The 26,473-nt window shown below is 41.7% G+C and overlaps 1 protein-coding gene across 3 annotated transcripts; it reads left to right on the top strand.

Moving 5' to 3' along the window:
• Positions 1-108: 108 nt before the first annotated feature.
• On the top strand, positions 109-26,413 carry srcap (Snf2-related CREBBP activator protein). Of its 3 annotated transcripts, XM_079595273.1 has the most exons (35): positions 109-330; positions 2,530-2,611; positions 2,912-5,841; positions 6,084-6,125; positions 6,731-6,988; positions 7,089-7,274; positions 7,356-7,496; positions 7,584-7,779; positions 8,288-8,457; positions 9,245-9,332; positions 9,470-9,559; positions 10,527-10,697; positions 10,821-11,065; positions 11,156-11,333; positions 11,434-11,570; positions 11,740-11,909; positions 12,076-12,268; positions 12,450-12,586; positions 13,612-13,798; positions 14,752-14,921; positions 15,077-15,225; positions 15,322-15,537; positions 15,632-15,796; positions 15,958-16,131; positions 17,137-17,451; positions 17,554-17,717; positions 18,333-18,643; positions 18,765-18,967; positions 19,115-19,284; positions 19,403-19,599; positions 19,713-19,827; positions 19,919-20,038; positions 20,153-20,332; positions 20,418-20,501; positions 20,594-26,413. In XM_079595273.1, the coding sequence occupies exons 3-35, from the start codon at positions 3,391-3,393 to the stop codon at positions 24,755-24,757; spliced, it is 11,937 nt and encodes a 3,978-aa protein (XP_079451399.1). In that variant the 5' UTR covers positions 109-330; positions 2,530-2,611; positions 2,912-3,390; the 3' UTR covers positions 24,758-26,413. The 3 variants fall into 3 exon arrangements, with proteins under 3 accessions (XP_079451399.1, XP_079451400.1, XP_079451401.1); XM_079595274.1 differs by lacking the exon at positions 6,084-6,125; XM_079595275.1 differs by lacking the exon at positions 15,958-16,131.
• The last annotated feature ends 60 nt before the right edge of the window (positions 26,414-26,473 follow it).

Below are 26,473 nucleotides of genomic sequence, written 5' to 3'. Positions count from 1 at the left end.
GTCTGTGCAGTCTCAGAAGCCTGCAGTGAGTGAAGTGCGCGCTGAAGCACGTCTCGCGAGATGTCTATTCGCTCCGCAACTTGGTCAGCAGTCGCTCGTTCCTCCATTTCGCTGCGTCGAAAGTCTCCTCCCCGCAACCGCTAGATTCAGCGATTCCGGACCCAGTCTCTCTCGGACCGTTCTTTAACTTGATCCTACGAACCTGCCAGTACCTCACTGGGTACCGAGAGACAGTTCGGAATAGTCTCAACACGGATTGAGTACGATTTGAATCGGATGGTGACTCCTTCTGCGAGAATTTAGTAAAAGAAAAGTGCTCGGAAATTTCAGGTAGGTGGGAACTTAAGATGGCGGTGGTGAGAGGAGGGGGGAATGCTGGGGAGGAAGTGATAGAAGAGGGCGGGGGAGGAGGGTAAGGGGGTCACTGGGGGGATTTTGACATGGCGGGACAAGTTGACTTTCAAGCGGTCGGGTGCTTAAAGTATGGGTTGTATAAGATTAAGAGTAAAGTACGGCCTTTATTGAACCGACTCGATTGGGATCAACTGCACATTTATCATTGCACCTAACGTTACCTCCGTATAATCTAATTTAATTGCAAAATACAGAATTGTACCCAAATCCGTTGCAAGTCAGATGGGTTCCGGTTTCCTTTGTACCGCACACTTTTGAGAGGGCAAGCTGGAAACGAAACTGTCGTCTGTCACTGCGAGTGCAACATCAACCAAGTTGTTATTATGTGCGTTTTACTTTATCCTCCAGTACGTTTAAAGTGTCCTTATCTAAAGCAGTTATTCATATACCATTTCATATCAACCAATGCACTGCTATGAGTCATAAAGATAAAGTTAATCCAGTATATAGTAAGCATGACAGGTAGTAGAATTATTGACTGGAGTGATAGAAAGTCCAACTCATTTCTGCGCATCAGTTCTTTCGAGCAAAGAACCGGCTCAGGAACCGACTTAGTGATTCTTTGTCATCCAGTGGTCCCTTAATAACTTTCCCAATAAAGCTACATGTAGGCACTTTTAGCTCTTTATTACCTTTTTCTTATTACCTTTCTAATTACAAGTTATTTGGAACCTAAATATAATATTGCATACATAAAATAGTTAGTAATGCTAGTAGTACTTAAATGCACTCATATCTTGTCAAATGTTTTACAAAGGTTTTAATCAAATGCTAAAATATGATTTATTAAAAATAAAAAGTGCAACTGTTTCGTATGCGCGTTGATCGAACTGTCAAACAATGACGTGAACGGATACTTGTTTATAAAACATACGATTACGTAACGATTTTTTTATTTTTATTAATTAACAATCGGGTATGAAACTAACTTTAATTTCGAAAAGATCCGACTCAAAAGAACGACTTGTTCGCGAATCGGGCATCGCTAGTTGACTGGCATTTTTGTGTTGCGTGACCCCGCGCTGTGACGTCAAGACGTCGTTCCTGTAATGGGTGTATAATAAATATCCAATAATGTTTTTTTTTTTTACAAGTCTTTAAATAAAAACCATCGATATGGATAATGATGAGATATAGTTTATTCTTGATCATTGCATAACTTCTAATGGAAGCCGATACACGCGCGCTCTTTGCCCGAGCAGTGTTTTCAGCGCGCGCGTGAGAGCTTGAGACGGTGTGTGTATTTATGTATATATAAATATCAATGTGTTTGTCTGAGTCAGATAATTAGATAATGACAGACACCCTCTCACACACTATTACACAAAACAGTCAAGGAATATATCTCCTCGTCATTTAAACGCATATAACATAAATTAAACGTTATCGTGTCTGTCGGCTCCATTGCAACGTTTATAAGCTATTAGCATTGCTTGCTAGCCTGCTAAAGGCCCATGTGTGTGCGCCCGCCTCATGTATACAGAACTGCTGGCTGCATTCGTTATCTGTATTCGATATTACACGTTAACCTGCATACTATCATCTGACGTTTTTGAACAATCGTGGGAGAATAAGGTCCGAACAAGCTGTAACTCGTCGCTAAAGGCTAGCTGAACGTGAAGCACCCGCACTGTTGTACTGAATGAGACTGTTTGTCCGGCAATATATGTCCGGCTATACAACAGTTTTTCTTTTTAACTTTTAAGTGATTAGATGTGTTTTAAAAGGTGTGGGCAGTTAGTGCTCCTGTTCAAAACCACAATATTTAATTTCGTTTAGTGTATGCTCGATAGAAGCCGGCAGTTTGAAATAATTAATAATAGCGATATTTAAGTTATACTTAAGCATTTCCTATAGTTCTGAAAGCGAGTACTGCCAACAAAACACCATTTACCCGAGTTTGCTCTAAATTATTTCGCTGCACTTGCATTTTAACCACCGACCACGTAGAATATACAGGGTTTTAAGGAGATTCATAGTCCTTCTGCAGCTAATTCATCTATAATTTGCATTCTAAAAAAACTCGTTTTTATCTCATATGGCATTATGCTGTATCTTAAGGATAATAGATTTAATGTTACATTCATGAAATTCACTCTAAATGTTTATCTTTAGACCCTCAGATGCAGCGGTACCCTTGATCTCAGCATCCTGGAAGTGGAAATCACGGAAGAGACTGGTGCTTCATCACATAGAGGTATTTATTTATTTAATTCTTTTTTAGTTATATGCAGGCCCATTCGGAATGTGCAGCTGTAGTAGAATTATACACTTTCCACAAAACTAATGTCTGTCACCCATACAATTATTTAAATCTTTCACCCCTTGCCTGTGCTCTCGCCATGATAACGGCATGTTTAAATACTGCTTGAAAAAATTATCTTGAAACAAAACAGAAAATTAGACTGATGTCAGCAGATTTCACATAGATATTACGTGTCATGTATTTTTGTGTTTTGTAAAGGGTTAGTTGTGACGTGACTCACTGTTCTTTCAGGTTCAGTGTGTAGCACTGCTGGTTCTGAAGCAGGGCAGTCTGGGGAAGAGGCGGTGCAGCAGCACACCTGTCCGGCAGTGGCTGTGCTGGGTGGCACCTCCGCGGCTGCGCAGAATGTGGCTGGGCCACCCCAGCATGCCCTGCAGCCAGTCGCAGCTGCCACTCTACCACCGTCATCGGTTAACATCGGCACTGGATCTCAGCAGCAGAAAGGAGACTCAAAGGCTGCATGTAAAGAACAGACCATCGCTCTCATTCAACAAAGCAGTGACATCAAGGAACCTGAGGAGATATTGGTGGTCCAAAGAGGACTGGTGTCAGCTACTGATAAAAACTCTCAAAAGCTTACAGACGCATTGGAGGGTCAGACTCCCTCAGACAAACTTTTTGAGAGCGGGACTGATAGTATTGGGCAAAAACAGGATTTGCTTTACGAGTGTAACACAAAGCAATCAAGCCTTGCTTACAGGGAGGCCGATATGGCGGAAGGATCCAGCACAGGCCACTGCCAAGATTGGAGTCAACACCCTGGAGATGCAGGGGGTGTCTCTGCCCCTATTGAGGCAGAAAAGGGACCCTTGCCTCCAGAGACAATCAAATTGGACTACAAGAACATGTGTGGAAAGCAAACACTTGGAGAAAGCCCCTGTGACCCAAGAAGAGAAGTCATGCCACCAGTCTCGAGTGCAGTTAAGACAACAGACAGAGACCTGGAGCAGCTTCAAACAACTCCCCTTATTCAGACAAATCAGACTGCCGCCTCATCTGCATTTGACGTCCTACAAGAACAAAATACGACAAATTCAGCGAAGCAGGCTAGTAAACTTGACTCTAAGGAGGCTATGGAAGTTGTTACACAAGATCTGCCTAAAACAAACAAAGAAGGTGCTGGTAATCCAGCTAGACAAACCTTGTCAGCTGATGGAACAAAACAAGGTATTAGCGGAAATTCTCTTTGCTCAGGATATTCATCATCAAAACAAGGGGGGCAGCACATTACCCCTGAGAGTGGAAATAGCATGCAAAATGACTCCGATAAGGGCAGCTGTTATCCCTCAGAGGACTGCAGTAAAACACAAAGGGCTACACAAAAGACAAGCCCCCTTCATAAAACACCTCGTGTGCCCACCCCGCCTGAGAATACAAAGTGTGTGCAAGAGCTAAGCTCTCAAAATGTACATGTAAGTGAAACCCCAAAATTTGTTTTGTTGGGTAAAGAGACTAGTGCAAGGGAGGGACAAGGCAATAAGAAAGTCCCTGTTGATGAAGATCTGTGTTGTAACGTGGCTGCTAAAGATGTATTTCACAACATTTCTGTTGATGAACCAAAGCTGTCTGGGCATGTGACATGCACTGACAATGTACAGGTCCCCATTGTGAGTGAAATGTCACAAGTCATGGTTTGTGGCTCTTCTGATGTGATTTTGAAGCAGAATGACAGTGCCAATCCAATAGAAATGTCTATGTCCTCAAATCACCAACAGGATAGGAGCATGCTGCTTGCTCACACAGAGAACTGTGTGACTTTAGAGGGTCCAGAATCAGATCAGCCAAATCTTTCTGACTCTATAGTCCAACAAGTACAAGAGTCCATTCCAGCAGATCATAAACTCTCACAAATTCAGATATGCCTGAATGACAACCCAGATTTCTTGACTGTGGAAGAAAGACAGGAAGTGAGTGCAGAGGCTCTCAATGCTATCAAGGTGAAAGATTTGATTGATGCAGGTATTTTAATGCAGCCAGATTTGGAGGATACATGGCTGGTTGTAAGTGAGATAGACGGGCAGTCCGAGCATGCAGAGATGGAGGTCAGCGAGGAGTCTCTGGTGCAGTGCCCCGAGTCCCAGTCAACTGTTGCAGTATATGAATGCACTGTGCCCTGCTTTACATCAGCTGCCATTCACAGTGAAGTTAAGCTCCTGTTAACTGACAAAGAAGAGGAGGAAACAATGGAAACACTGACGCTAGACTCACAAGCCCAGAGTAATCTAGGGACTCATTCTGATACACTCAATCCCACAGAAGATTTAAGGACCATGCCTTCTATGCAAAAAGAAGGATCTATAATGGTCAAGCAACATGATGATTCAAGTCCCACTGATCTTGCGAACACATTGACAGGGTTAACGTCCACAGTGTTGGATGTCACGCTTAACTCTGTGCAAGAACAGCAACAATCTGATGTAGTGGAAAACACACAAGGTGTGTCATTAATTTCATTGTCTTGTGGCACGATTGACCCAAAGCTATTGATCTTAAAGAAGGGTGTCAACCCTGCCCTTCAGCACCCTTCTTCTCTGTTAGCTAGGATCTCAACCAATCAGAACTCCCTTGTCCAGGCTGGATCCCCCAGTGATGGATTAAATAAAGCTTCTGAGTGCCTTGCTAAAACTGATACAGCTGCATCTCCCACAGTAAAGGAAGATGCCACGTTACCTGCTGACCGCCCTGTCTCAAACACTTTCTCTTTGTCTTCTCAGACTGTTTCCACTTCTAATGTACTTTCACAGAACAGATCTGTGAAAGGAAACGTAAATACATCAAATAGTTCTGGCAAGATGCTTCAAAATGAATCCTCAGCTAACACTTCATCAGCTTCAGTACAACTCCATAACTCACAAAGCCACCTTACTCTATCTACTGGAGATGTGTGCGGTACCGTATCCAGTGTTGTCCCGGAGGGGAGTCCGTGTAAACCGTCATCGGCCGCTACACCATGCCAAGATTCAATGTCTTTGGGAGGTGAACTGGAGTTGGAGCAGCAGCAATTACCGGACAAACTTTTGTCAACAATGCAAAATGTTCAACACACCATCCTGGAGCCGCTTGATGCTTCTGTAGAAGAGAGCAGCGACGGAGAGGTTGACAGCTCTATGGAGGTCCAGAATGAGGATAGCAATATTATGTCCAGTCCAGCAGCGAACAAGGTAAAAGCAACCAAACTATTAACTGTTAAGACTTGTACATCAAATAAAACAAATTAGACTAGAGATCACTGGCACTGCTACATCATTGTTCATGTTTAGTCACAATGAAGGCATCAGAGGTAGTCAGCAAAAGTGTTTCTATAATTCAGATAGCCTGTGTACACAGTCCATAACAGTTTCAAAGCCATAGTCTGATGCTAGTGCACTTCTTGGCTGTATATTAAGCCATGTGTGTTTTCCAGCATGGGCAGAGCAGGACAGACAGACAAGGCTTGTTATTGAAGGTAAGAGGTGTCAGGCATCCTTCAAATCTGATCGTTGCAAGCTGATGCGATGATCCTGCTTCTTCCAACTAGTGGTTGACCGATATAGGTTTCGGTATGTACTATGTAGGCTAATACAATTTATTATTAACAAAAAATGCTGAAATTAAAGTGAATATTTGTTTGACCAAATATTTAAATTCACAAAAAGGGGAAAAGTAAAGGTTTGTTCAATCAGTCAAGCTGGCATGGTTTCTGACTGATGCCAAAAATCTCGAAATAGCCAGGTAATTGACCTGGAATATATATCGGTCTGTCACTGCTTCAACTCACTTTCTTACATTTATAAAAAAAAAAAAAAATCAAGTACAATCTGAAAGGAAAATAAAGCTGAGTGTATGAAACTGTTTTATCACTTAGAGTAGCATGTATTATTTAGAAATGAGGAGAAATCTTGTAAGATGTTTGCTCACCAAGATGTCCTTGTAAACTTTCCTGTTTTTATGAAACTCTTTTGTTTCATATTATCTCTTCTGGCTGGGTCACTCTATCTCTCCTTTGTATTCTACGCTGAATAATATTGTGCTGTCACAGTCAGATACACTGTTTTATTTGTCTGTCCCAAGGTTTGCCAGTGGATTGCAGGCAAGGTTACAGCAGCATCTACTCCTTCCTCCTCCCCTGTTCCATGTCCGTCTCCATCTCCCTCATCCGGTGACTGGATGCGTTCTCACACAGGCAGAGGCTCACCTGTACTCAACTCTCATGGCAAAAACATGCCCTCCACTTCCTCCCAGGGTTCTGGATGCTGTTCTCAGTCAGAGCAAATAACCACCATGAAATCCACCCCGAAGCACACAGACATGGCAGAACTGGCAAAACATGTGAGAGAAGGACAAATAACATAATGTACTCTCTGAAACATTGATTGACATTCATAAGTGGACTTTATTTTTATTTATTTATTTATTTTACTTTTAACAGGAAGCAGAAATAGAACATCGAACCCTTGCACTGAAACGTGAAGGCTTCTGGTCCCTAAAACGTCTGTCTCGTATAACCGAACCAGTACGGCCAAAAGTTCAATGGGATTACCTCTGTGAGGAAATGCAGTGGCTCTCTGCAGACTTTGCACAAGAGAGGCGATGGAAAAGAGGAGTGGCCCGAAAGGTAAATGTTACATTCAGGCTATCTTATTTGAAACATGCTGTTTGTATTTTGAAAATCTCACCAGTCTGAACTAATTTTCAGGTAGTACGGATGGTGATGCGCCACCATGAGGAGCTGAGGCAGAAGGAAGAGAGAGCAAAACGTGAGGAGCAGGCCAAACTGAGGAGAGTTGCTTCTTCTATTGCCAAGGAGGTCCGTGCCTTCTGGAGCAGCGTTGAGAAGGTGACTTTTGTTGTTGTTTTGTTTTATTGTACTAAAGACTGTAAATGATTCACACTTTAACTGTTTCCCGCGCGTTGCTGTACACAGGTGGTCCAGTATAAACAACAGTCCAGACTGGAGGAGAAGCGGAAGAAGGCCCTAGATCTCCAGCTGGATTTCATTGTGGGTCAGACAGAGCGTTACTCTGACTTGTTAAGTCAGTCCCTGCATGCTGCTCCTGAACACAGTTCAGACACTGCAGCTGTCTCAAAAGAACCACAGCTGAATGCTGTCGATGAGGATGGTGAGGACTGACTGTTTTGTTTTACTGTGTTGTTGTTGTTCAGATTAAGTATCTTGGAAGTGATTTAACTTGGGCTGCCCCCTAATAGTAGACGTAAGTCGTCAAGAAGAGGATTAGTCGACCAAAATTTGTTTAGTGAATGTATGAGGTCAGCTCCACAGACAGACTGATATGGTTTAAATGCAATCTTAATTTTTAACAGTATCTAAATGTTGCATTCAAAACCTAGCAAACATGGTATTTCTTTATTATATTAAGCTTGGGCTAATTTGGTTTGATATTTTATGTAATGCAATGGTATTGTCATAAAAAAAACATGGCTCCAGTGTCCTAATTCTGTGGGCCCACTGTACACATAAATATTGTGCTTTAATACATTTAGTGAATTGAAAATCTGCTCTTGTGGGTGTTTTTGTGTGCAGTATGATTTGAAATGTTTTGATCACAATTAAGAGAATTATTATTTACACTTTAAATTAGTTCATAAATTGTCCCTTTTCTGCTGCAGATAGAGACTTTGAGCCACCTTGTGAGGAGGAGGATGATGAAGAGACCATAGAGGTAGAGGAGCAGCAAGAGGGGAATGATGCAGAGACACAAAGGCGAGAGATAGAGTTATTGAGGGAGGAGGGCACCCTGCCTCTGGACCAGCTACTCAGTACTTTAACTCTCCCCCAGGTACAGCAATCTCTCAGGATCAACTCCAACACTCATTGGTCACTTGCACTCTAGTTAAAGGGTTAGTTTACCCAAAAGTTCTCATAATTTACCCTCAAGCTACCCTAGGAGTATATAATTTAATTCTTTCAGCCAAACACAATCTGAGTTATATTAAACATATCCTGGCTCTTCAAAGCTTTATTATGGGAGTGAATGGTTCCTTAGATTTTGAAGCCCAAAAAAGCACATTCATCCATCATGAAAGTAATCCATACGGCTCCAGGGGGTTAATAAAATCCTCGCAAACATCCTAAGCATTTAAATGGTTATTTTTTTTTAAGTCGGGAATTTCCCCTGCTTATATAAAAGTTATGTTCATATCCATTACAGTAGTGAACATCAGCTCGGACACTTCAGCATATGTAGCCTACTACAAATGTTAAAGTGCGCCTTCTGAAATCATAATAAAGCCTGCAAATGATACGCATGTTTCAACAATGATTTTGTTAACAGCATAAAATTGTCTCGTTAGGGAATGTTTCTCAGTAAAATCATATAATTTCCTATGAATTCAATAAATATAAATATGGAGGTGTGGTGGATTCCCTTTTTTATGATGTCATGAGCAATCCAGTTCTCTATATAAATCAGTGGATAATTTTCACTTTGGGGTGAACTAACCCTTTAAATACTGTTTAAGGGTGTGTTCACACTTGGCATGTTTGGTTCGATTAAAACAAACCCTGGTGTGATTGCTCTGTTAGTGCGGTTACATATTTAAATAGACTTATTTTTCCTTGCAAAGGTTGTTGAATCAGAAGAAGAGGCATCAGATGCTTCATCTTCTACAGTTGAAGATGAAGACAAAGAATTCAGTGCCAATGAAGAAGATGGTTAGTAGAGTTTTATTTAGATAGACAGACACTTAACTTGCATTATTCTATTGATTTGGACAGAAATATATAACTTACATTATTCTATTGATTTGGACAGAAAGATATAACTTGCATTATTCTATGCTTTGCTTCAGCGAAAGATGAAGAAGACACTATTGCAGCCCAGGAGGTTGTTGAAGGAGAGGGAGACCATGCGGAGGAACTGGATGACCTTGCTAAAGAGGGTAAATGAAATACTGAAATATATTTAAGGGTAGCACTATAATTTAAATATACACAACATGCTAATGGTCAAAAGTTTGGAGTCTGTACCAATTATTTTTTTTTTGTCTCTTTTGCTCACCAATGATCAAAAATACAGCAATATTGTGAAACAATTTAAAACGTTTTTCTCTTTTGATACATTTTAAAATGTAATTTATTCCTGTGATGGCAAATGAATTTTCAGCGGCAGCTATTTTCTTCTTTGATAGAAAAATCACATTTATTTGAAATAGAAAGCTTTTGAAACATCAAACGTTTTTACTGTCATTTTGTTATCAGTTTCAATAACCGTATTAATTTATTTTAATAATATTGAATAATATTACAAAGTGTTTAATTATGACTTAAGCAGTAATTTCTTGAGGTCATGCAGTTTGAACTGCCGATACCGATTTTAGCCGATTCCGATTTCATTTTTTCTAACCACTTTACAACACACACAACTATTTATTTTCTATATATATTTTTTTATAAAACACCATATACTTTTACCCAAACTGAATAATAAAAACAAGTTTAAATGGGTACATTTTCTATAAATATTTTTTAGTCTTCATTTTCTTTTCTGACATAGCCTACTCCAGTTCTTGTTCACACGACGCTCCAGCTTGACACTCTCGCGCTGCTCCTGCTCGCGGTGTGAATGCACTCATTGATTAACATGTAGCCTATGCCAGAAAAAATACGCGCTGCTCATGCTTGCGGTGTGAAACGGACGTATTTCATGAGGTACATGTGTGTTCCGTGTTCACGTGTGATGCTGATGTTGCGGGATGTTAATCATGAAGCGCCCGAGTGCATTTGACCGGCATAAAATCGGCATATGTCAGACTGACCGGCCGGTCGCGAGAAAATCGGCTAATTCCGGTCACCAGCCGATCAATCGGTGCATCTCTAATTGTTACTTGTGGTTTCTTTATTTCACAGGGGAGATGAGCATGGAAGAACTCTTAGAGAAGTACAGAGGAGCGTATGCCTCTGATTTTGAGGAGCCCTCAGCATCACCAGATTCCTCAGAAGAATCAGAGGGAACTGAGGAGGAAGCGGAGGAAGAGACTGAAGGAGAGGACAGTGCTGATGATAGTGGTTCCTTCTCAGGTAAGCTTACATTTATGGTGATAGAACCACTGAATCTTATGGATTGTTGTATGAAGTGTCCAAATAAAGCACATCATCAGATTTTCCCACTGTGATCCACTCAATATTCAATAATAACTCCAGGTTCCCAAGCGGCTGTAGACAGTGACGAAGAAGAGGTGGATGAGGACGTGCAGGAGAGTGGTGGTGATGATGAGGAGGAGGATGATGATGATGATGATGGAGGTGAGGGAATGGAGGTTCTGCTGAGAGAGGGAGACCAAAGTCCCACCGTCACGACATCTCCCCGACCTAAGAAAGAAATCAGCCACATTGCTGCTACTGCTGAAAGCCTTCAACCTAAGGGATATACACTGGCAACAACAAAGGTAGCAACACAAACCCTCAGAAACAATGGCTGAAGAACACCGTTTCTGTTTATCATTAACTTCAGTTGTTTGTTTTCTTTTTAATATAAGGTCAAAACACCGATTCCATTTCTGCTTCATGGTACTTTGCGTGAGTACCAGCACATTGGACTGGACTGGTTAGTCACCATGAATGAGAAGAAACTCAATGGCATACTTGCAGATGAAATGGGGCTTGGCAAAACCATCCAAACCATCGCTCTGTTAGCTCATCTAGCTTGTGTAAAGGGTAAAAAGTCCACATAAATACATATTTTCCTATGATCCGTTTTGAAAATATAGTCGATATATGCAGTTCGACATACATTTTTTTTGTATTTATCTTACAGGTAACTGGGGTCCACATTTGATCATTGTGCCCACCAGTGTAATGCTCAACTGGGAGATGGAGTTGAAGCGTTGGTGCCCAGGGTTCAAAATCCTCACCTACTATGGCAGCCAGAAGGAGCGCAAACTCAAGCGACAAGTAATGAATACATTAATTAGCATATTTATTACAAATGAAGATATTTTAAAACACAAAAAATACCTTTTAAAAACACCTTACAAAACACTCTAAAGCAATTATTGTGTTCATTTAGTCTTTCAATCCTTGTGATTTTAGAATTGTGTTTTCTCTTTGTATAATTTCTCAGGGCTGGACCAAACCCAATGCTTTCCATGTTTGCATCACCTCGTATAAGCTAGTACTGCAAGATCATCAGGCTTTTAGACGCAAGTCTTGGAGGTACCTCATTCTGGATGAAGCCCAGAACATCAAGAACTTTAAGTCTCAGCGCTGGCAAAGCTTGCTTAACTTTAACAGGTACTTGTATACAGTCGTTTCTACGATACACTTGATAATTTATCACTACAGGTCTCATTCTAACTTTAATTTCTTTACGTTTTATGTGTAAAGCCCATATAATTATGAGAATGTAATGAGTTTATTTACTATTTTTTTTTCTCTCAATTCTCTGTCTTCCATGCAGTCAAAGGCGATTGTTGCTCACAGGTACCCCTCTCCAGAACAGTCTAATGGAGCTTTGGTCTCTTATGCACTTCCTCATGCCTCACGTTTTCCAGTCCCACCGTGAGTTCAAGGAGTGGTTCTCAAACCCGCTCACTGGCATGATTGAAGGGAGCCAGGAGTACAACGAGGGCTTGATCAAACGACTTCACAAGGTATTACCAGTTTATGAATTGTGTTGGAGATTTTATTTGATCTATTCCATTTATCGATGTAGCACAAACACAGGCAAAGTTCATAAGAGAAATATGGGAACTGTGTTTATTTGTAATATTACAGTGAAGCATTTATGCATTTGGCTTTACATAAGCTTCCTTCATCTCCCTCTCTTTCTAGGTGCTACGGCCCTTTCTGCTGAGAAGAATAAAAGTAGATGTGGAGAAACAAATGCCCAAAAAATATGAACATGTTGTGCGCTGTCGGCTCTCGAAAAGACAGCGTTTTCTCTATGATGACTTCATGGCCCAGGCCTCGTGAGTAACCAGGTCAAGCTGACATGCTCAGGCCTTGGATTAGAATTAATTGAAGAAAAGACATTAAAAGAAAGACATGCACCGATTACAATTTTCTAGGCCGATTTCCGATTTTTCATTGAGTTTGACCTGACGATACCGATTTTAGCCGATTCCGATTAAATTTTTTCTAACCAGTTTACATCTTATCTACAGATTATCTTTTCTTTAATAGAACATTTTGCATATAAAATTTTTTGAACAGATAATCACTATAAAATAGAACTATATAAATTACTCCTGGTGTGAGAAATGAAAAGTTAATTAAAATTAAACTAAAATAAAGCTTATACTGTATATTCTGACTAGTTTACTCGTTCTTTTTTAAATAAACCATCATATACTTTTACCCAAACTGAATAATAAAAACAAGTTTAAATGGGTACATTTTCTATAAATATTTTTGAGTCTTCATTTTCTTTTCTGACATAGCCTACTCCAGTTCTTAAACACACTAGACGTGCAAATTCTGTGCATTTTGGGCACTTTTTGTGTGAAATCATATTTATTTTGTCCATCAAAAGTGTGCTTTCACTTTAATTGAGCGTGAGCAGCGCAGCAAAAATATACTCAGCGCCGAAACCCGCTTCACTGCTGCTCACACGACGCTCCTGCTTGACTGTCACGCGCTCCTGGTCCCTGTGCGAATGCACTCATTGATTAACATGGACGCCGGAAAAAATACGGGCCGCTCGCGCTTGCGGTGTGAAATGGCTGTAATTCATGAGGTTTCCTACATGTGCATTCCGTGTGCACTTGTGATGCTGATGTTGCGCGAAGTTAATCATGCGGTGCCCGAGTGCATTTGACCGGCATAAAATCGGCTTATGTCAGACTAACCGGCCGATCACGTGAAAATCTACCAATTCCAGTCTCCAGCCGATCAATCGGTGCATCTCTAATTAATTGGCTAACTTTGTTCATACTTCAGATGGTATGGGGCTTTTTTCTTATTGTTTGTCTTTTTTGTGCCCATGTACTCCTAGGACACGAGAGACTTTAGCCAGTGGTCATTTCATGTCTGTCATCAACATCCTGATGCAGCTGCGGAAAGTGTGTAATCACCCTAACCTGTTTGATCCAAGGCCCATACATTCTCCCTTCATCACAAAGGCCATCATCTATTCTACTGCTTCACTGGTTCAGCGGGCCCTTGAGACCTCACCATTTGAGGTAAATGGTAGAAGACCAGCAATTACTAAACCTTCACTATCCTCTAATTTCGCTTATTTATCGACAAGGTGTGACCAAAACCATGGTTAATTCCACAATGCACCTCAATAACGAGTGTATAACCGATGTACCTTCAATGGCTATCCGCTAGAAAATACCCATGCACTGTGAGTGTTGCACATTAAAGATGCATTCACACCATGTTGTAATTACTGCAATTATGTGATTTCAACTTGTAAAAAGCGTTCACATCCTCGTAGAGCTCTTAATTACATTTTGTAAAATTGGAATTGTCAGAGAGCACCCACTTGTACCACCTGACCGCTGCAGATTCATTTATCTTGAGACTACGGTAATTATGACATGGTGTGAATGCAGGATAATTTCCCATGTCTTGCCAGGAGATGCCACCCATAGCATTTTTGGTACACAGTGTCACTTTCATTCACTCATTCAGTGGACTGTATTAGTAGAATAATGAGGGAATATGGGGCATTTTTGGATACAGCCTTGATTAGCTGGTTCAGGTGTGTTTAATTGGGATTAGAGCTAAACTCCGCACATTATGGTGGACCAGGACACCTTTAATCTGATTCTGAACACTTTATTATTTTCTTCTGTCTTCAGACTGGGGTGGGCAGTATTCCAAAAATTACAATGTTTTGTGAAAAGCACTATACAACTAAAAATGTATTATTATTTTTTAAAGCTCTGTATTTTCACATTCTTCCATGTTTTTTCCATCATTCCCATTTCCCATATGTAAATAACAATGAAGTAGCCCTGTCAATTGATCACATTAATGTATAGCTAAGGTGGTATGAATGGTAAAAAATCTTTATCAGTTTCTAAACATTTCTTGGTTGAGACATTTTTTAAAGTCTTATTTGTTTCATTTTTCTTTTCCAAACCCTCAGTGAAGGTTAATTAAAAAAATTATATTCTTTTCAAAGCGATGTGACTTGTCCATATTTGACCTGGTTGGCCTGGAGCAGCGCGTGTCTCGATACCAGGCAGATGTTTTTCTGCCTCAGAGAAAAGTGACACATCAGCTTATTCAGGAAATCATGGAGTCCCCTGACCCTCCTCCCAGACCGAAGCCTGTTCGCATGAAGGTCAACAGGTATGTTGTTAAAAATAGTTAAGCACAAAATTCTGATGTATAATATATTCACTTGAGTTTTTTTTTTTTTTTTTTTTTTTTTTTTTTAAAGACTTGTTTTGTAATTTTGTTCGTATCTTTTAATAAAGTTTCGGCATGTGCTTGCTTCTCTGCAGGATGCTCCAGCCTCTTCCTAAGTCTGATGGGCGTCCAGCAGTGAACAGCCCTCGGTCAGCGGGTCCTACCACCAACACCGTTCAGACTCCAAAGCCTCTAATCACAGAGGTTACCCCTTCACAAGCTCCCTCCCAGCCAGCACCTCAAGGTCAGCTCAAGGGTCCAAGCCTCACATCCTGATCAGCAAGTGTCTTTCATGTAATGGCGTAATTGGGAAGAGAATAACATTTTACTCTTATTTCAGTTTGTCCTGTTACTCCTGTCACTACATTAAGAGCTCCAGTGCCTCCTAGTAGCATCCCTTCTGCACCTGCTGTCAGGCCCCCAGCCCCCCAGCCAGTGACTGTGCGTCCTTCAGCACCCTCCAGCATCACAACTGTGTCCGCTCCCCCTCAACAACCAAGCAACATTATGACTCAAAGGGTCCTGCTCAGTCCAGATATGCAGGCTCGTTTGCCATGTAAGTTAATTGCATCACACTTGTTTCACTTCATTGTTTATCGCTATGAAACAATAGTTGCTCAATTATTTAAATTTATCTCCCACGTGTACAGCCGGCGAAGTTGTAAGTATCGCTCAGCTGGCCTCCCTGGCAGGCCGACCAATGTCATCCTCTCAGGGCAGTAAACCAGTAACCTTCCAGCTACAGGGCAACAAGCTCACACTCTCTGGGACTCCCCTACACCAGGTCCCTGTTCCACAGCCACGACCCATCCAAGGTATCCACTGTCTTCCACATAAATAGAAAAAAACAAACAATCTGCTTGTGGAAATAATCCACTGCCTGCTTTGGATAGGTTTCGCTTTTCCTGCACGCCTTCAGTCTTTCTGTGAGTGTATGGTGTAGCCTAACACTTTCTTCTGTGGTTGTGCCCTTTAGGAAATGTAATGCATCTGGTTTCCAGTAGTGGGCAGCACCATCTTATTAGTCAGCCAGCTCAGGTGGCAGTTCTTCACACAGTTAGTCAGACAGGTAGCAGCTCAGCAAATCCCTACCCAGCCAGCACAACCCCAACCTGCTCTGGACTAGCATTACCTTTCACCGCTACTCAAGGTATTGGTGCTGTCCTTGAGTTCGTTCTTGTTTGGGTACAGCCTGTATCCTGGGTACCAAACTACCTGTTACTCAGCAGAGCATGTGCATGGGTATTCTGGCACTGGTTATTTTTTCCTAACTGCATGTGACAGCTTATTTGGATGGTTTGTTGGCTACTTAATAGGTCTGGTTGAATTAAGTATTTTAAATCTAAAAAAGATAAATGCAAACAACACTGCAGATATTAATTCAAATGTTGTAGAGGGTACATGAGGTTTGAAATGGTTTGGTTTGTTTTGCATTTTTGTTTATTTGTTCATTGTTTCTTATGTAGTTAGTGGATTTCATTGTTCTCATTTTAGAATTTACTTTTTTTCGTTTTTTGTTTGATTCTGTTCCTTTAAGTCTAATGTATGCAAGTTAAAAGACTAAAGAATTGAACAACCATTCAGTTTGTGGTCAGAATAGTTTTTTTTCTTTTGGAGAAATTAATCTTATATTCAGCAAGGATGCATTAAATTTATAAAGTGACATTATAGACATTTATAATGTTACAAAGGATTTTTATTTCAAATAAATCTTTTCTATTTTCTATTCATCTTCTTTCTACTTTCTATTCATCAAAAAATCCTGAAATAAATGTATCAGTGTTTCCAGACATATTAAGAAGCAGTTTTTCAACATTTTTAATAAGAAATATTTCTTGAGCACCATATTAGAAGGATCATGTGACACAGAAGTCTGTTGTAGTAATTTTTCACAATATAACCGTTTTACTGTATGTTTTTTATTTAAATAAATGCAGCTTTAAGCTTAATCTTTTTTTTTTTCAAAAAAACCTTAAAAAAATCGTACTGACCCCTAAACTTTTGAGCAGTAGTGTATTTGATAAATGCAAAACGTTGTATTCATAGCTCTGCTACTGTAATCAATAGTCTGGTGCCCAGTCTAACTGAACTTTCTTTCCAGGTGAAACACTTGTGTAGTTAGTAAACTCTTTCGCTCTCTATTTTTTTATTCCAGTCCCAACATCCATGGTAAGTGGACCTGGAATTGTAAAGATTGTTGTACGACAGGCACCAAGTAAAGAAGGAGGGTCAATCCCTACTCTGGCCGTGCCTCCTTCTCCTCGTCCTGCTCCTCCTCAGTCGGTCACCCTTCACCCACATGGCACTCCAAGCCCTGTTCTTAGAGCATCCGCTGCTTCACAGCCTCTACACCGGCCTCCGGTTTATGCTGCTCCACCCCGAACTGTTGCTTCCTCCCAGACTCCACCCACTCGTCCTGTGCTGAGAGTAGTACAGGGACCAGCACCACCACCAGCCCCTGAACCACCTGGTAAGTTGAGCTTGTGGTTTTGAGAATTTACTTGACAGAAGTTTAAGCAGTATATTAAGGAAAAGTAGAAAAATTATGCATTCAATACTCTGTACTTTTCAGTTACAAAGGCAAATTCATCATCAGTACGTGAGGACAGTAATAATGATGTGATAACTTTGCACATGAGCACTCCTAAGCCTACATCCTCATCTCAGAGTAGTGGGTTAACATCTCAGCGTCCCCGTATTCAGCCACCGCCACCACCACGTTCCCCCTTCTACGTGGTAAGAAATGGAGTGAAGAAACTTACATTGATTAGTTCTTTAACTCAAAAGGGAGCATTCTTAGCCTGGGAAAACCCAGACCCTCTCAGTTGTAACTGAGTAAGGGTCTGGCAAAGCTCCATAGACAATTCATTTCCACAGGGGCGTCACCAACGGACGTCGGAAAGATCTAAAACCAATCAGAGCGATGAATGACATGACGTATGCAGAGCGACGGAGAAACATCTCGAGACTCTCAGCAATTCTCTGTTTGTGTTAACGAAAATGACCATTTTAAATCGCTTGAAACAGACGCGATAGCTGATTCGAACGAGTGATGTTGTGATGTTCCACGGCGGCATCCATCTCTGTAATGTACAAAATCTGCGTCACCGTCTCTGCTCTGTCGTCATCGTGTAAAACGTTTCTGATTGGTGCCGCGATTTCGGCGGATTGGAAATGGGTTTCAATGGGCTCTTTGCCAGACCCACTTGCAGAGCAAATCTAAATTTGCCGGAAGTGGTCTGGGTTTTCCCAGGCTAGAGCATTCTTATTCTTGGTATAAAAATTTGGTGACCTATTAGTTATTTGTCTGTTTCTGTAGCTCTTACTTATTTGTTACTTTGGTTCTGACAGTCATGGCTTGCAGACAGGCGAAAGGCTCAGCGAGACGACAGAATCTCTCAAATCATGCGCATCAATGAGCTGCACTGCAGTGCTAAGCCTGTGTATGGCCGTGAGGTGCTGGACTTTCTGACCTTCCTCCCAGGCCCTTGTCCATCTCCGCCACGTCCTGTTGTAAACAACTGGAGTTACTCGGGTTATAGCTCCTGCCTCACTGCTCAGTCACGTGATATTAGTAGTATTTTGGAAAAGAGCAAAGTCCTGAAGGAAGCCATCAACAACTCGGAGGACAAGCTTCAACTTCTCTCTGGGGTCATAGAGAGGTATAGCTCACAAACATACATAAAGCACTAAACTTTTATTTGATTTAGAAATTAAGTATAAAAACTGCATCTGAAAATAATAGTGTCACTCTGCGTTTAAATGTGTGCCCTCGTTCCACAGGTTCACTTTTGTCATTCCTCCAGTAGAGGCAAAGCCTATCACCATGCACAGCTGCCACCCACCTCCCTCCCTCAGACACCAGCAATCTCTTTTCTCCTCTGTTTTATCTTCCCGTCTCTCCCCGCTTACACACACACTCCATCGCATCCAGTGTAACATGAGGACACATTTCCCTGACTTGCGGCTTATTCAGTATGACTGTGGTAAGTACTGGGACCCCAGAGTGTGCATTTTAGTATTTCATTGTACTTAAATTCACCATACATAATAAACATATAAAATGTGTGTTGTACCAAAAATACAAAAATAAATGGACAAGAAATGTTTTGTGGCTGTTTATCTGTGTTTAGGTAAGCTGCAGACACTCCACCTCCTACTTAGAAAGTTGAAGGCAGGATGGCATAGAGTCCTCATCTTCACTCAGATGACACGTATGCTAGATATACTTGAGCAGTTCCTCAACTACCATGGGCACATCTACCTGCGGTTGGATGGAAGTACACGTGTAGAAATGAGACAGGTGAAGTACTCGATTTGTGTATTTGTGATTTTCATATAACTTGACTTGGGTAAGCAGAACAAAGAATATGTTTTGTCTCTCAGCTGTAACATTATTGGAATGTTTTTCTACTTTTCAGTCTCTGATGGAGCGCTTCAATGCAGACCGTCGCATATTCTGCTTCATCCTGTCCACCCGCAGCGGAGGTGTAGGTGTCAACCTGACTGGGGCAGATACAGTGGTGTTCTATGACAGTGATTGGAACCCAACGATGGATGCCCAAGCTCAGGACCGGTGCCACAGAATTGGACAGACAAGAGACGTCCACATCTATAGGTAAAGGCATTTTTTTTTTTTTTTTACATGGACAATTTTTGTTCCTTTTTTAAATAAATAAATTATTAACATTGTACAAGCACGTTTGACATTTTAAAATGTTATGTGTTTAGGCTAATCAGTGAACGCACAGTTGAAGAAAATATTCTGAAAAAAGCCAATCAAAAAAGGATGTTGGGAGATATGGCTATCGAAGGGGGAAACTTTACCACTGCCTTTTTTAAGGAGGTATGCTTTAATTTTAATGTAGTTTTCACAGTGAAATCCTAAATCAGAATAAACTTTAGAAGGATTGATTGCCCAACTCTCTTTCCCACAGCAAACTATCAGAGAGTTGTTTGATGTGTCAGAGGGAGAGAAGAAAGTGGCTGAACTAAGTGTGCCTCAGGCAGATGATGATGAATCCATCAATAAACAACATACCACCATTTTGGAACAGGTAATTTTAAATATATCCATTTGGTGTATTTCATGTATTTGTTTGTTTCTAAAAAAAATCATTCCATTTGTTACAAACCATTGAACATTTTATTGTATGTGTTCTTTATACTAGGCCCTGTGTCGTGCTGAGGATGAAGAGGATATTGTGGCTGCATCTCAAGCCAAGGCTGAGCAGGTGGCTGAGCTTGCAGAGTTTAATGAGAACATCCCTCTGGATGATGGTGACAGCCGAGACCAGGAAGAGGAGGAGCTTTCCAAAGCTGAGCAGGAAATCAATGCCCTGGTTGAACAGGTAGTCTTTTCTTTATAGAATGTGAATTTGCCTGTTTTTATCATAAAGTTTTCCACTAAATTTCAATTGTCCCTGTTCTTAACAGCTCACTCCCATAGAACGATATGCCATGAATTTCCTTGAGGCTTCCCTTGAAGATATTTGCAAAGAGGAGCTGAAGCAGGCAGAGGTAACAATTAAAACAATAACCAAGCTTTGATTACTTTCTGGTTGAATAAACTTTTAGCAGTCATACCCACAAGATTTATCTTTACTTTACAGGAGCAAGTTGAGGCTGCAAGGAAAGGGTTGGATCAGGCAAAGGAAGAAGGTTTGAAACTGCATCAGTCATCTGACAGTGATGAAGAGGATTCCATACCTCACAGTACAGAGGAACCTACTCCAACCCGTCGCCCTCGCAAACACAAAGAGAAAGGTGCTCCTTCTACAAGGGTCAGTGGCAGGCTCAGAGGTACACCTGCTGACGATATACCCCTAACCCGGCTGTCGCCAGAAAGAGGCAGGAGGGGGGCATGGATGAACTCTGAGCGCAGTATAAGCCAAACCCCTGGGTCCACACAAAAGTCGCCCCAACACAGAGAAGTGCCTGAGAAGCTTCGCAGTGGTCCGCGCGGGCGAGGGACAACCAAAGAATCTGAATTGCTCATGTCATCAGAAAATCAGACAGTCCAAACCAACCAGCAGCTCTCAGATTCAACAACCTTGTCCCCTGCTATGCAGGGCTCAATCCAAAAAATTAGAAATGTGCCATCCCCCCACCTGCAGCCCATCTCCCCATCAAGCTCTGTGCCTTCAGCTACTGTATCTCCTGCAATAGACAGAAACAATTGTGGCCATCAGTCCTCCGCTTCTGCTGCATGCAGAGAGGACAGTGAAGAGCAGGGGGGAGAGGCAGTGTCTGAAACTGTACTGTGTAGCAGGAGAGATAGGAGAGCATCTGCATCATCAGACTCCATCTGTTCTCCTGAGCATCATTCTGAACAGGATGGTCAGCTCTCCCTTTCTCCTACTCTTGCATCACCTAACTCTCGTTCACCACGAAAGCGGCAGTCTGCTGAAAGTGAAATTCTCAAGGGACTTCCAGAAGACTCTCCATCAGCCAAAGTCCTTCGAAAGCTTCCAGGTCGTCTAGTCACAGTGGTGGAAGAGAAAGAGCCCAAAAGGAGACGGAGGGGAATGAGTGGAAGTGGAGGAGCGCACAACGAGGGTTCATCAGAGGACTCTGAACAGGTAGAACCAGTTAAAGAACCAGCCACTCAATCATCTGATGGAGCAAGTCAAACTCTTAAAGACTCTCCTCTTATATCAGTCCCCACATCCTTAGCTTCTTCGTCACCAGCACCACCACCACCACCACGAGAGCAGGAACAGGCGTCCTCTTCGTTACAGTATAGTCCAGGGAGAGGGCACCACTCCGGTCCCCTAACACACTATTCACCAGATATGCCTGTCCTACGGAACTTACCAGTGCGCCGAAGGCTTGAGACAGAGTCTAGAATGGCTGCACAGTTAGGAGAGCAATTTGTAGGAAGAGGTAGAGGGGTGGATCGGAGATCTGCTTTGTCACCAAAGAGACCAGAAACTAATTCAGACAAGGACAGTGCTGCTCAAAGTGACTCAAATATCACCAATCTTATATCAGTGAAGCGCAAGAGGGGCAGGCCACCTAAAACACCCCCTAGGGCACCAGAGATGCCAGAAGACAAGAAACCAGTAACCCAGAAAACAAGTCCTGAGCGGAGTCCCCCTCACTCACCAAAACGGAAAAGGGGTCGTCCACGTAAAGATTCTACCACAACTACAAGCTCACCACCATCTTCTCCTTCTACAGGTGCTCCTTCCTCCCAAGAGCCTAATTTGTCAACGTCCAATGTTATGCCCGTGACTTTGCCTGCTGCAAGTAAAACTTCACCAATAAGCTCTCCAACACTCAACCCCACTTCATCCTCAAATGCTGCTGAATTGTCGTCTTCTAAACCTGATTCAGAAACAAATCAATCCACTACGTCTGTTTTACTGTCCTCTATGCATAGAGACTCTCAAAATATAACCTTGTCTACATCAGAACATGGTGTAGACTCACAAGTTGATACTCACACCAGTCCAAACCCTGTAATTGCATGCATTGACTCTGACACCAACACACTTAAAACTTCACCACACAAGATTTCTACTGCAGAGGTCTCTCAGACTTGTACTGCTTCTTCCCTTACACTACAGCTTCCAAGTCCCCCCAGAGAGCCTCCCACTTGTACCAACTTGTCCCTCATCCATGCAGAGGAACTTACCCAAATGCCTGAACTTTCTAAGACCAGTGAAACCACAGCATTTTCAGAACCTTCAGCTACCTCAGTGACTGCTGTAGAAGCTGAGGAAAATTCACTCACAACTAACCAACAAATAGATAATTTGCAGTACTCAAATATATCAACTCATGTCACTTCGCAACCCTTACACAGAAGCAGTATAACTGCAGACTCTTCACAAACCTTTGTAGAACCCATGTGCAATATAGCTGCATCTCCTATTGCCACTCATCAGTCATCCACCCAACCTTTTCCACCTGCTTTGACTTCTGGGATTGAGCCAGAGCCAGAATCATCTTCATCTAAATCAGAGGCACCAGAGGCTTCGGTTACACTGACTCTATCAACAGACCAACAGTCAACACCTAAGTCTGATCAAACTTCTGTTCCTACCTCACAACTTCAAATTACAGCCATTGAAGCAGCAACAGATTCAGCACCTGTATTAGACAAAATGTCTTCAACATCTTTACAATCTCCATCTACAGCTAATCAGACAAAATCAGATTGTCTGTCAACATTCAGTTATACAGATGCAGATTCTTCTCCACCCCAAAACATGCCAGTGGCTGATAATCATGAAGGCCAACATACATCCAATGATGAGGTTGTAACTGACCAGGAGGAGGAGGTTGTAACTGAGAAGACAGAGAAAATGGAAGTAGACTGTGTTGCTGAGGATAATGCTGGAGGACATGATGGCGTTTTATCTCAGCCAAAAAGAAAGAAATTGGATAGTTTGCCAAAGGAACAGACACCCAGTGCCTCTGGAATTGCCTCTTCAAATTCGGATATTGAGACTCTTGATGCTCCCAAGAGTGATGGACCTGTTAAGCCATCAGAAGAGGAGAAAAAAGAGGACAGAGAGACCAGAACTTCTGCCAAAAAACGAAGCATTAGTAGACAAAGCAGCCAGGAGTCAGTTTGTTCCTCTTCCCCATCTTCTGTATCCTCCAGTGGTACAAGATCATCTCAGTCCAAAAAGGTTGGAGAGAGTAGGAGGCCTTCAAAAAGAAAACGGGATGATATAAAGTCTGAAAAGGGGAAAACTGAAGAAGGGTCTGACAGAAAGCACCAGTCCAACTCTTCCTCCTCATCTTCAGACTCTGAGGACTCTAATAGTATAAAAAGATGTCTGACAAGATCAGCTCAAAAGAAGTTGGAGAAAGATGGCACGATTGCCAAAAATGACGAGAGCAGTAATAGACAAAGGGGGAGGTCAGACAAGAAGGGTCAAACCACCAATACCACAGAAGGGGAGTCCAGTGGTGAAACGTGTTCAAGAGCAACACGGAAATCTGCTGGCCCACAATACAATACTTTAGCTTCCCCTGAACCTGAGGTACTGGGTAAACGCTGCTCAGCCCTTAATGCTGCAGCCAAGCTCTTTGCAATGAGGGGAAGAGGACCAGACACGCCCAGTCCTAGCCCCAAAAATAAGACTGCTGTACAGCAAAGCAGAGCACTGTCCTCTGAAAGAAGCAGTAAACCCAAGGGGAAAACAGGACAGGACTCTCCTAAGATGTCTAACAGTAAAGCAGAGAGTGGTAGGCAAACCCCCAATCAGGCAACTGAATCACCACAGTCGTCCTCTTCTGCTCGATCCACTCGGCAGCGACCGGGCAGCCTTGTTCCCCCCTTGGAAACAGAAAGGGTTAAAAAAGAAGAAAAGAAAAAAACATCTGATCAGAAGGAAGGTGAATATGAAAATAGAGAGACCAGGTCTTCAAGAGGTCATAGTGCCTGCAGTAGTATAAGCAGTGAAAGAGGAGCAGGCAGCAGTAGAAGTCGGAGTAGCAGCAACAGCAGTCAGCGCACCCACAGTCTAAGCTCGCAGAGTACAGAGCCTACCCGCTCCCGTTCCAGAGCAGCCTCCTCTGGTAGTGATACAGAGAGAGGCAAAAGTATTCGGCGGAAGAGCGATGGAGGCAGAGACAGGGAGAGCAGGAAAGAGAAGAGGTCCCAGAAGCATGACAAACCTGAACTGAGTGCCGGGTCCAGTGATGGGACTCCGGACAGGGTTCTCAGGAGTGTAGCTGCACTGGCAGCCGCTCAGGCACGTACTCCAGCTAGCAACACACGCTCTTCGTCCACCCAACACCGGCACTCCAAGACGTGATATGGAGTGGAGAAATCATCTCTAGGTTTAAACAAGGAGTTAGATGACAATTTCAGCAAGGAAATAATGCAGATTTTATGGAGGAATGGGGATCAATTTTATTTAAGGCCATGGTTTAGCTGTGAGAGAAGACGGTGGAAAAAAGAGATCTGTTGCACATTGTAATTAGATCTGACCTCGACTTTGCCACTCAGCTATCTTAAGTCAAGCCATTTACTGTGTGAAAAAGGGTCTGTAGATGCAGGACAATTATGAAGATCATTTGGTCACCTATTTAAAAATGTGTCCTAATAATTTGAGTTAAAACCAGAGAATATTTTACCCTAACACAAAGACTTTGGAACTTCAAAGTAGCTGGGCAAGAGGCAAGATTTATTATTTGTTCACACTATGTACTGTAATCATAAAGACTGGAAATACTATGTGAAGTATATGTTAGAAGATTGGTTGCATAGATTGTACACTTTTTACAGAGTTTACTAGTGCTACAAATGGTATTGATGAGGAAGAAATTCATTAATGCTACATTGAAATGATTAGTGGGGATTGTACAATTGTAAAGTTTTTAGACCGTTGCATTCTGAATAATGTTTGTCAGCTGTTTTGACTATTGTTTAAGTCAGTTGATGAATTACAAAAATATCTTCTATATCTTCCAGGGTATGAAGAAAAGGGCAGGTCTAAAAAATGAGATTCCCCAAGCCCCCCCCCCCCCCCCCCCCCCCCCCCCCCCATCTGCACTATGCTGGAGTTACAATTTGCTTAGATCACCTGTCTTTTGTAATGTTTCAGTCCATTACTTTTAAATTCTGCTGCTGCCTGCTTTCCCCCATTGGCACATCTGAAATGTCTCAGACATTGGAATTGTGCATTGTGATTTAGGTGTTTTTCTTTTTTCTTTTCAGAACATCAACTTGTCAGTACATCTTTACTGGTACCTCACTGCATTTTGTAAGCTCTAAAGTATGTGTATCTCTTGAGCTTGTGATGAATCTTGAAATTTGCTTGTCATTTGCTTTATAGCAGTACAGAAATGGGAGACAACATCTTGCTATTTTTCTTATCTCTTTCCCAAAGTGTTAGTCGTCATGATCATCTTTACACATTCAATTGTATTCTCAAACACAGAATCTAAATGAGTTTGATAAAATGAGAGTGCCTGTTGATCCATACAAGGATCCATGTTAACGTATAGACATTTGATCATCTGTAGTGCTTTAAGTGTAATAAGCTCTTCCACCCTTCATCGTAACAACGTCATTTCTGTTTGTGCAACCAAAACTGAAATCAGTTCTCCAGTGAAAATTGCTACAGTCAGCTATATTTACTTCTGGAGTGTTGGTCCTTTTTATGAAGGGACCGATGCTGGGTTTGTAGGATACACCTGAAATAACATCGTAAGAGGAATATATTCTTCTTTTTTTCTTTTCTTTTTTGCTGAACATTGGCAGTCAAGTGAATTGTAAGATAGCTTTTCTTTGCCCTTTTTGGACAGAAAGATGTTTGGGGGGTATTTAGTAGAATATGGTGATGGTCTTATTTTCATTTTGATTTGTCTATTCTAATTTGTTACATTCCTTATGTTCCCTTGTAATTCCACATTGTTTTACTTGAAAGATTGAAACAAAAATGTAAGTTGAATAAAAAGACCAAAAAATACACTAATTGTTGATGTCATCTTAAATTCTTATTCTAATTGTAAATCATTTTAATCAT

This window comes from Phoxinus phoxinus (genome assembly GCF_949152265.1).
Source record: "Phoxinus phoxinus genome assembly, chromosome: 21".
In the NCBI taxonomy this organism is placed as follows: Eukaryota; Metazoa; Chordata; class Actinopteri; order Cypriniformes; family Leuciscidae; genus Phoxinus; species Phoxinus phoxinus.
The sequence above is the reverse complement of the archived record's forward strand: the minus strand, read 5'-3'. Positions and strand labels throughout refer to the sequence as shown.

What these genes read in the sequence shown, in the direction of transcription:
- srcap (XM_079595273.1), top strand. Translation starts at nt 3,391, where the DNA reads ATGGCGGAAGGATCCAGCACAGGCCACTGCCAAGATTGGAGTCAACAC. An exon ending in TGATAGTGGTTCCTTCTCAG is followed by an intron (nt 10,698 to 10,820) that starts GTAAGCTTACAT and finishes TAATAACTCCAG; the next exon opens with GTTCCCAAGCGGCTGTAGAC. An exon ending in TTGAGACCTCACCATTTGAG is followed by an intron (nt 13,799 to 14,751) that starts GTAAATGGTAGA and finishes TTCTTTTCAAAG; the next exon opens with CGATGTGACTTGTCCATATT.